The sequence below is a fragment of the Gallinula chloropus genome, assembly GCF_964237585.1.
Source record: "Gallinula chloropus genome assembly, chromosome: 3".
Taxonomy (NCBI): domain Eukaryota; kingdom Metazoa; phylum Chordata; class Aves; order Gruiformes; family Rallidae; genus Gallinula; species Gallinula chloropus.
The window spans coordinates 122360213-122371340 of NC_140087.1; the positions used below are offsets into that span (position 1 = coordinate 122360213).

Sequence of the window (11128 nt, forward strand, 5' to 3'; positions counted from 1 at the left end):
GCAAGAGGAGAGCCGTGGGGCTGGTAAGAGGGTGCAGGATGCAGGCAGGGATGTTGGATGGATGGAGGGTCTGTGCAGGTGCTCAAGGGATCTGAGGATGCCCACAACTGTCAGTGCTCATGGCTTTATGAGTCCTGTTGGGTATACGTGGATGCTGTTGATGGAATTGCCTTGTCCACAGCAGGTTGCATGGCCACATCACTGTGTGTTGTGTGGTGTTGTCTCTGGGGTACACACTCAGCTTCAAGGCAAATGGGAAAGCAGTGGGCATGTCCACGTGCCAGACAGAGATTCACGACCTGTGCATGGGGTTGTCATGTCCCATGTGCAGCACTCTGCACTTGGCCTTGCTAAACTTCATCACGTTGGTCTCAGCCCATCGGTCCAGCCTGTTCAGATCCCTCTGAAGAGCCTCCCTACCCTCAGGCAGATCAACACTTCCTCCCGGTTTAGTGTCATCTGCAAACTAACTGAAGGGAGCTTCCAATCCCTTCATCCAGGTCATTGATAAAGATGTTGAACAAAATTCTATGAATTATGACTCTATGAAATAACGTCTGGTTTTGTCTTCCACAGCCATGGATTCACAGGCAGACATGCCAGAGGATGATGAAAAGGGCAATCTTGCTAAAAAACTACTGGCAGAAGCATGTGAGAAGGAAGGACTGGATGCTAGATACTGGCTCCCCACACTGTCTGAGGTACTGGGAGTCAGGTCCACAGAAGCCCTAAAACATCTGCAATATGAAGACTACCTTAAGCTGGAGTGCAAAGTACAGCACTCCTGGGAAACAAAGGCGCTCCGAAAACTCCTGAAACTAACAGACACCAAAGAAAGTTTGGAGGAGCTGCAGAAGAAGCGCTTGGAGATGGCAAAGCAGAGACAAGAAGAGGCCAAGCGCATCCTGGAGGAGCTGAAAGCCATGCACAACAGCCACAAGCACAGCGATGACGCTGTAAAACAGAAAGAGGAGGCTCTGTGGCAAGCCATGGAGATTCCCAAAGAGTACTGGGCCCCACCGGAGAAGCCCTTGGCGCAGGTGCTGGAGAGCATCCAGAAGCAGCTGGAGCAGCAGGAGTCCTCAGTGGGCAAAGGTGAGAATGTCCCTGACACAGAGGTCCTGAGGCGGGCGTCGGGGGGGCTGGCCCTGCAAGGCATTTACAGAACCAGCAACATGGAGGATGTGCTGGCAAAGCGAGACCAGCTCATCAGGGTGCCCGACGGATTGAAGCTCGCTGGTCCAGAGCAAGGGTCGCTGCTTGAGAGGAAGGAGTTCTCCTCCTCGGAAGCAGAAGCCACTTTCACCAAGTCCATGGAGCAGCTGGGGTTCAGCATCAGCGTTTCTGCCAAGGCTGGGTTCTGGGGGTTTAATGCTGAAGCTGGTGTAGATCACAGCAAATCCTCAAAGTCACAGGACACCCACCAGTCCCGCTCTGAGAAGAGCTACATTTGCACCACCAAGTACCAGTACATCCCTCTGGCCTCCTGCTACTTCCAAAAGCATCAGCTTCGCCTCTCGGATGTCGCCCTGCGGGAGCTGCAAGAGCTCGAGCAGCTTCTGAGCATCACCCCGGAAGCAGACAGGCCCAACATGCTGAAGAGCAGGTGCGGCAGCTTCTTCAGCAGGTTCGGGTCCCACGCAAACCAGGGTCCCCTCCACTTTGGGGGGATCTTCTGGTGGAAAGCATCTATGGAAGGATTCAGAGCTGAGCAGCGGGAAGAGATGACGCGTCAGGCATCGGAAGCGCTGAACAGCTACGTCAGGGCCAGCTTCAGCAGCTTCATTGTCAGCGCAGGAGTGGGCGTGGATGTTTCCAAATCCAGCTCATCAGCTTCTTCTCAGGCAAGAGATGGAACAAGTGCCCACACAGAGGTTCAGCTCTACGTGACCAAGACAGGGGCCCCATCAGAGACGGATTCTCTTCCTCAGTGGAGACTGGGGCTTGTAGCTAATAACACGACCTGGTGTGTTATCGACCGAGGCTTCCAGCTGATCCCAGTGTGGGATATAATCCTGTCCAATCACAGCAGTGATTTTAAGTCCATCTATCAAATGAGTAGCAGCCTCAGGGCTGCGTATGAAGCGCTGACGAATCACCATGTCGACACCATGTTTGGAGAGGACCTGCTCAGTGCGGTGGAAGAGGCCAAAGCGTTCATGGAGAGTGTGAAGTCCTGGGAGGCGATGGTGGATGAAAGAAAACTGCTCACCTTGATAGATCTCAAACAGGAGCTGAATGAAAGAACCAAAAACCACAGTGTCTGGATCAGCGTGTGCCTGTCGGACAAAGCGCTGCAGGAGATCCTGGCCAATACCGTTGTGTATTGCACGAGGTCACCCCCAGCAAACATCACCTACATCAAGTCTCTGTTCAGGAGCCTCCTGGATCCTCATATCTACTCTGTCAAGGACTTCCCCAGGTCTTCCTTCATTATGCAGTGGGTTTTCCATACTGATCATGAGCTTCCCGAAACTCCCAATATTTCTGAGCTTGAAGATCTCACCAAGACGATGCTGCAAATGAAGGAGCACATCCAGGAAGTCACCTATGCACCGGAATCCTCTGCATCTGCCATTCATGAAGCAAAGATAAAAGCCTCCTTGACCACGAGCCTAGCTCTTTATTCCTTACTGCAGTTTCTCAGGGAAAGGGCCCAGAAAGACATAGAACTGTTGGTGCTCTTAATTACAACCAGCACGGGCTACCAGGTGGAAAGCAACACTTTCCAGCACCTCCTTGGATACCCAGAAATGAACTTCATGATAAATGAAATGCAAACAGGGCATCAGGAGTATCTGAGCCTGAAGGAGCAAGATGTTTACAGAGCCCAGGCCTTCCTGCTGCTGCTGGGTCTAACTGTAACACCCAAATATAAAGAGGTGTCCTTTGAGCAGAAGAATAAGCGTTTAGCTTTCATGGAAGATCAGATGAAAGACTTATGGTCCACAGAGATAAAAACTCTCCTTGGGAAGCACGGTGCCTGCAAAGACTGGGAAATGCTGGAAAGGGACTTGAATTCCTTCATCAGTGGGTGCTTGGATGAAACATGTGACGCTCAGAAGAAAAACCGTATCATCAAGGACATGGAAGACACTTTTCAAGGAACTGAGCCTCCCAGTCGGTCCCAACCCGCATCAGATGGCAGCAAACCCAGAGCAACCCCGGTCACTGCAAACCAAGAGTTCCTCCACTTGCTTAAGCGCCTCGGCCTAGAAAGTCACTACCCAAGAAAGATGGGAACAGAAGATTTCCACATCATCTACAAGACATCTTTACACGACAGCCAGCCCAGCAGGGAAAAGGAGCTACCCTTTTACTTCTTGCAAAAGCTACTGACTGTGGATTATCGGGTGAGGTACCTGACTTGCAAGGACAAGAGCACCCCAGAAGCTGCACGCGTGCCCAACATCACACCGCAAGAGCATGAAGCCTCGGATTCTTTTGACGACTTCTTCACTGATTTGCAGGAAGAAGCCCGTGGATCTGCAGCCCAGGAGAGTCACGTGCACCCCATGGACCTGCAGATGGCAATTTTTCATTGTGCCGATGATTTCATGAGACAGTACATTTCAACCAAGCTTGCTTTCTGCCAGTTTGCACTACCTCTGCTGGTACCGAACCCGTGCACTTCCCAGATAGAGTACCCCCTCTGGGCCCTCAGCCAAATCAAAAAGAGCTGGAAAGGGGCTGAGAAGGTAGGAGAGGAGACCAGGATTACCAGCTACAAAAACAAACTCGTGTACCAGGCAGAGACACCCATCGTGTCCTTCATTCGGATCGGCAGTTCTCCCTCCTCTTCCAAGTCTCAGATCCTGAATGCCCTGCTGAGCAAACAAAAACACGACACCTTTTTCCACCGACACTGCAAAGGCAGCACCAAAGACTGTCTGCTGATGAAAGGTGTTGTGGAGATCTCCTGGTACTGTCCCCGCGGTAGCGACGACGACAGCTTTGGCTGCTGTGTTGCTTTCTGTAACCTGCACGGAGATGCACGGGACCATGAGGAACAGCTGCAGTTTCTACAGGAGATATCTGCTGTGAACGTGGTTCTTGTCTGCGAGACTGATCAGAGTGACAAGAAAGGGGTGAAAATTTTACGTGACCTGTGGCAGTCCCAAAGGCCTTTGGTCTGTCTGTTCAGTGAAAAAGAGAACGTTCCAGCTGGCCGATCCAGTCAAAACATTAAAATAGGGATCAAGAACAGAAATGAGGCAGAACTGATAGCTGAGCTGACAAGAACAATCAGGGATCTCCTGGAAGGGTCTCACACGCGTTTCAGCCTCGATGCCTGCCTGGACAACGCTCGCAAGCACGGGTTCTTAGTCGATGAAGATACACAGGAGTGTGTGAGAGCCAAAGAAAAGGCAAAGGAGCTGGTGAAGCTTCTGAAGAAAGAGAAGTTGTTTGAGATCAAAGCCCAGCTGCTGCCTCTTCAAGGAAAACTCTGGTACACGTGGTGCAAAAAGGACAAAGAACTCACTCGCCTGCAGGAAAAGAGGAACAAGAGCATCGAGCATCATCGGAGTCAAATTGAATCAGAGAAGTCGGCAATAAGAAGGAAGCAACTGGACAAAGCATTCCCCCTCAATCCGCTGATGAGATCAGTCCTCAGTTTTCTCCAGACACAGCCAGTGGATACCAAGAAATACTTCCTGCAGTGGATGAAGGTCTTCATGGATGACCTGACCTCCGATCGCCTTGATGAACTGAAGAGACAATATCACCAGTTATGGTCTCAAATCCTGGCAATAAAGAAAAACAATGAGCAAAGCAACCTGAAACCCACATTGCTGAGGAGGTTAGATGCCCTCTCCGATGAAATCAATGATTCCTCCATTGGCCTTGAGCATGTTTTGAGAGAGGTAGGGCAGATTTATGAAGCTCTGGAATCAATGAACTCAAAGGATAACTGTATTGCCAAGCTACCTGAGATTGCAGCTGATCTGATGGCTTCAGGGTATCCCATTGAGCTGATGGATGGTGATGCTTCTTACGTACCGTTGCGATGGGTTGCAGCAATCTTTGACAAATTAGTTGAGAAACTGGGGGACAAACGAGTATTTGTTCTTTCAGTGCTTGGCATCCAGAGCACAGGGAAGTCAACCCTGTTGAATGCCATGTTTGGCCTTCAGTTTAAGGTCAGTTCAGGGAGATGCACCCGGGGAGCGTTTATGCAGCTACTTAAAGTGGACGAGAAGCTGCAGCAGGATGTGCACTTTGATTACATGCTTGTGGTTGACACAGAGGGGCTTCGTGCCATAGAGATGGTCAATAAGCAGTCCCTTAATCATGACAACGAGCTGGCCACCTTTGTCATTGGCATCGGCAACATGACTCTGATCAACATCTTTGGAGAAAACCCTTCAGAGATGCAGGATGTCCTGCAGATTGCTGTGCAGGCTTTCCTGAGGATGAAGCAAGTACATCTGTCTCCAAGCTGCCTGTTTGTGCACCAGAATGTGGGAGAAATAACCGCCAAGGAACAGAACATGGAAGGACGACGACGTCTGCAGGAAAAGCTGGATGAAATGACCTTGACAGCCGCCCAGCAGGAATTCTGTGACGTTTCCTGCTTCAGCGACGTCATCCGCTTTGACGTGAACACCCACATTCATTACTTTGCTCACCTGTGGGAAGGAAACCCCCCAATGGCACCACCCAATCCCACCTACAGCCAGAATGTCCAGGAACTAAAGAGCAAAATTCTCCAAGCTGCCCAGATGGAGTCCCAGGGCAGCATTTTGAGGCTCTCGAGCTTGAGTGTCCGCATTAGGGACCTCTGGAATGCTTTGCTGAATGAAAACTTCATTTTCAGCTTCAAGAACTCAGTGGAGATTGCTGTGTACAAGAGACTGGAAACCGCCTTTATCCAGTGGAGCTGGCAGCTGAGGAGTCACATCCTGGACTTGCAAATGAAACTGGACAATAGAATTCGGAATGGGGACTTGCAGCAAGTCACCATGGAATCCCTTGAGAAACAAGTGCAAGAGACAAGCGACACCATCATGAAAGCCCTGGAGAAGTATTTCAGCGAGGACAAAGACTGCGAGATACTGGTCCAGTGGAAAACCAGCACGGAACGGAAGCTGAAAGAGCTAAAAGAATCTCTTCTTCTGGAAACGAGAAAGAAGTGTGAGAATCTCATTGAACTAAAGAAGAACCAGAGTAAACTGGATGAAAGGAAGTCAGATTATGAAAACGAACTCCTGAAGAGGAGCCGGGAGGTGGCTCTGTCTCTAAAAGGCCAGAGACTCAGTGAAAAAGAACTGAGAGACAACTTCCTTTCTCTCTGGGCAATCTGGATTGCTGATGTCTCCTCTACTGCTCCGCCCCTGGAAGAGGTTGATATTGATGTGGAAATAGAAGATGTCCTTCTAGATCACTTTAAGGAGCCCAACTTGCATGAACGAATCAGGACATTTCCCAAATACAGAACATTTTCTGTTGACTTTGAGAGACATGTTGTGAAGAAAAAACGCTGGGGAATCTTTCCAGCGAATTTTAATGCTGCTGATAAGAACCACATAAAGCACATTACGGATAAGATCATAGAGCGTGTGATGGCAAACATTGATAGTAAGGAAAAGGAGAAAAGGGATTACAGTCGAAGTTTTATTCATGAAATATTAAATGAAGTGCAGAAAGGTATGAACTTGGTCCCTACCAATGCAAAATACAGTTTAAATAAAGATTACCAGATAGATCTGTCACTGTTCCTGTGCAGAATAGCAGCAGAAAGGTTTAAAGCCATGCACAAGGCATTCAGAAAAGCAAATGATCCGACTGTCTACCTGGAGAGCAAGAGAGAAGATTTCTTCAAGTGTTTCCAGATTTCCTGCCAGGGAGCCACTTCTATCACCACATTTGCTGTTTTCCTGTGTGACAAGATCAGTCCAGCTCTTCACCATGCGGTCTATGAGCAGACAGCTCTTGACATAGCTCGAGACATGAAGGCTAAAGTCCCAGATTTCAGAGGCAATAGATCCTCTCTGGAAACTTGCATACTGACATACCTGGCAGAAGAAGAAGACTTTGAGAAATTCAAGAAGTACCTCAGTCAGCCAGGAGAGTTTTTGCAGAGTTACATTGAGATGCGTGTTCGTGGGTACTGTTTGGATGAGAACAGGAGGCTGGAGAAGTTCTTAGATGACTCCCTTAACCACCACTATGAGAGCATCCAGAAAGCTGTTTTTACATCAGCCAACATTGTCAAAGACAGACAAGACAGAGATGACAAAATCTCTCTTTGGCTGGATGAGTTTTGCAGCGCTCTTGGAGAGGTGCTAAACCTGCCCAGAAGTGACCTGAAGGGCATTGAGCATCAGGAGATAACAGACATAGAGTTCCTGAAGAATGCCGTGATGGAAGCACTGACTCCCCTGAAAGACAAGCTCAAGGCAGAGTTTGCTAGAGCTGATCTGAGCTCGTTTGAAAAGCAGCCTCACACAATCCTGGCCGAGCAGTTTGCAGGGTGCTTGGAGCAGTGTCCCTTCTGTGGGGCTGTTTGCACAAGCACCATGCCGAATCACGATGGAGATCACCAGCTTCGCTTCCATCGTCCGGAGGTTTTGAGAGGAGGGCATTGGCATAACACAAACCATCTGGTCATTGATTTTTGTTCCAGTTTGGTTGCAAGTGACTGTGCATTCCTGATCAATTCAGGCACATGGATGCCCTACAAGAGATACCGGGATGCAGGACCTCCCTATTCCAATTGGAAGATTACTCCTGATACGTTCATGCAAAAGTACTGGAAATGGTTTGTGTGTCATTTCAGGTCAGACATAGAAAATCTGTATGATGGGAAATTTCAAGGCAAAGGAGAAATCCCTGCTTCATGGGAGAATATCAGTAAGCAGGACGCACTGGATGAACTGGAGAAGCTTTAGGCCAAGTCGATATGAAGGCAGAAACGAAACTGCTTTGCCTTTTAGAACAGAGGAGAAGTCTATCTGCAAATTATTGTTGTTAATAGTGGCTGTGTGAAGAAAGCAGTATCTAATCGCTTAGGGAGCTGTGTGAAACAAAGTGTGCTATTCCTGCCATCGCTCTGAAACCACCACTGCCTGGAAAGACAATGCTTACGTACAGCTGACACGGCTGCTGGACGAGCCTTGGACTTACCTGACTGCTGGATACGTGCAGCACTTCCCAAGGAACACGTGGAACTGCCCCTCTTGGACCACCCGTGGCACATGCTAATCGGGGTGGCTCTAGAGCTCTTTGGTCCCATTCTTTAATTAATAACAAATTAAAGAATGGGACCGATCTCCAGCTTGAGCTGCCAAGTTTGGTAATTATAATGAAAAACGATACAGGTGCCTTAAAATTAGGAGTTTTTAATATAAACTCTACAGCCCTAAATTTGAACTTGTGTTTTGACCCGTGGAAAAGAAAAGCTTCTTGTGGAAACACTCCCACACCAAGTGGTGTCCACTCCCTGTAATTCTGGGATTAAGAAGAGATTTTTCATTGGACTCTATTTCTAAAGGATTATGGTGGCTGTGTGGAGATGGAAAGGCCCAGAAGCTGTTGTCACATATATGGGGTGGAACATGTACTTTAGGATACCTGATTCCTGGAGAGCAGATATTCAATCACTCACACCCTCCACCAGGAATTCTACAGACCCCTTGGAGGACAATACATAAAACAGGACTAAACCCCCTAGTAGTACAGGCAATGGCTTCTCATGGCTTTGCAAGGTGGTTCCTCCCATGCCTTGCAGTGGGTGAACAGGAACAACCTGGAGTTAACGTATCTGCCAGCCTGGAGTTATTCCCAAGGGGTGCAAGAGATGCTCTCCGTGGATTACAGATAGAGGTTTCTTCCTTAAGTGCCAGAGACAGGGTCAGACAGCGTTAGAGGTGCTGCTTGCCAAGGAAGGAGGGGTGTGCACGGCAATAAATCAAAGCTGTTGTGCAGAGAGACACCAAGAGAAGGAAATTCAAACAGGTTTAGATAATGTGTGGAAGGAAACAAAAGCTCTTCCCCATGTAACTCAAGGTGATACATCGTGGAGGTTTAAAGAGGTTTGGAATAAGCTTACTTCCTGGCTCCCAAGCTTTGCTACGCTCATTTTTGCCTTGATTATTGTGATTGGTATTTTAGATTTAGTTCTTTATGTGATGATTCAGTGTGCTCTGTGGTTTCAAGTAGAGACAGGCAAATCATTTTCAGAATCATTAGAAGAGAATAGTATAATTTGAGATTAGAAAATAATCTGTAAGGATCATGAAAAAGGAGGGATTGAATGATACAACATAATACCAGAGACATTTATATAGATGTAGCTTAAGAGATAACTAGTTAATAGAGCTTTTATAGAAGGAGAATAGAAAGTATTTGGGTGGTTTGGGTGTGAGGGGACTGTGGCTACAGCCACTGAAGTTGTTTTGCTGGAGCAGCTACAAAGTTTACCCCTACCAGTGGAACAGCCTTGGAGACAAAGCAAGTGAAGACAGGGAAGGCATAAATAATGGGACCAAGGACCAATGAAGAGACAGAGTGTGTCTTGTGTTCAGCTAAGAGGGGTTCCTGACTCGTTTGAGGCAGGAATGGGGTTTGGAGACTCTGGAGAACACAGTGAAGAGCAGGTGCAGAAGGAAAATGGAAGAAGCTGACTGAGAGGAAGACGACCAGCCTTCATCCCTGAAGACCACCAGAAGACCCCCTGAGTGTCACTGCACATGCTCTATCTGGGAGGAGTTAATGTAAATGACTTCCTGGAGATCATTTGCATGACCCTGCCTTTTCTTAGGAATGATAATGAATACGTAGAGTTAATCTGTAGAATCAGGAGAGATTTGGCTTTAGGTGGTGCACACATTGGGAGGAGCGATCCCCCCTGCGCCCAGCGCTGCAATAAAGGATCCCTGCTTCAGAGTCACCAAGGCTGTTGGGTTTTCATTCCGGCTTTTCGAGGCTGCAGCTCAGAAACTGCTTCAGGATGAAGTCAGAACCCTCTTCCCTTCTCACCACAAACATTTGCACCTGCTTTGTCCCAGAGGAAAACCGAAAGGCTTTCCTGCAGCCAGCAGTCATGTGGCCAACCTTAAGAGCAAAGACGTGAAGAGCAAAGGCAGCTGCTCTGAGCAAGTGAGTGCCAGGGATAGCCGGGAGGGACTCCAGCACAGAAGGAGCTTGAAGTCCAGGTTCTGCTTTAGAATTGGTGGCACCAAAAGACACTGAAAAGGAAAAACATTTGGCAGAACAATCAGATTGCCTTCTTGTTGTAGTTTTGCATAGCTGGGTACTGGTAGAGAATGGGGGGCTGCAGAGATGACTGCTGTAAGAAGCTGCTAGAAGCTCCCTGCAGGTCCCACAGAGTGAACATCGGGCAATTCAAGGCCAGAGTCGTTCCTGACCAAGGCCGAGCCCATCAGCAATGAGCTGCACTGCAGGATCTGTCCCCAGGGCTCAAGGCCCCAGGCAGGAACTTTGGGGTAGGGAGAGTGCTTCTGCTGTCCCACAGCACCCCTAGTTTTGTGTGGTCTGCAAGGTTGGGGGGCTCTGGCCAGATCCTGTGGGCCCCTCAAAGAAGGTGGGTGTCCAGGAGGAGGAACCCACTTTGGGACTCCCTGAAGCAGCCCCATATTGGCTCCCTTGGGTGTCATGGGGGTGAGGTGCAGAGGTGATGATGGGGGGGTTGCCGGGGGGACACAGCATCACCCCAAGGGCTTGGTGGTGCTGTAGCCCTGCACCTGCTTGCTCATCAAAGAGACCTCGTGGCTGTGGGGAGGGGGCTGGAAAGGCCCTTGGGGTGCACCCAGGGGGGTGAGGGTACCACCCCAGAGCAGCTGGTGGGGGGGGTGTCTCTCCTGCCCTGGCTATTGTGCCCAGCGGGTGTGTGGCTGCTCCGTGGGCACAGGGAGGGTCCCACTAACTGTGTGTGCCGGGGCTGTGGGTGCCGCGGATGCGGGTGCCTGACGCGGGGGTGATGCAGCCCGGCGTCTGGCAAAGGTTACGTGGCGGCGCCGCTCCCTGACCCGCTGCTCCGGAGACGCGATTCCCTGGAGCCCGATTGAGACGGCACCGGCGGTGTCCCAGAGGAAAGGCAGACAGGCATTGGCAGGAAGGCTTCGAGAGTCCCCCCTCTGCCCCCCGAGATGTTAACGACCCTCCC

The 11128-nt window shown here is 49.5% G+C and overlaps 1 protein-coding gene across 1 annotated transcript; it reads left to right on the plus strand.

Annotated features, from left to right (window-relative positions):
• Positions 1-578: 578 nt before the first annotated feature.
• Positions 579-7892, plus strand: LOC311189705 (interferon-induced very large GTPase 1-like; the record flags this gene model as incomplete). Its single annotated transcript, XM_084261420.1, has 1 exon — positions 579-7892. One exon carries the CDS (start codon positions 579-581, stop codon positions 7890-7892), a length of 7314 nt encoding a protein of 2437 aa, XP_084117546.1.
• Between the last annotated feature and the right edge of the window lie 3236 nt (positions 7893-11128).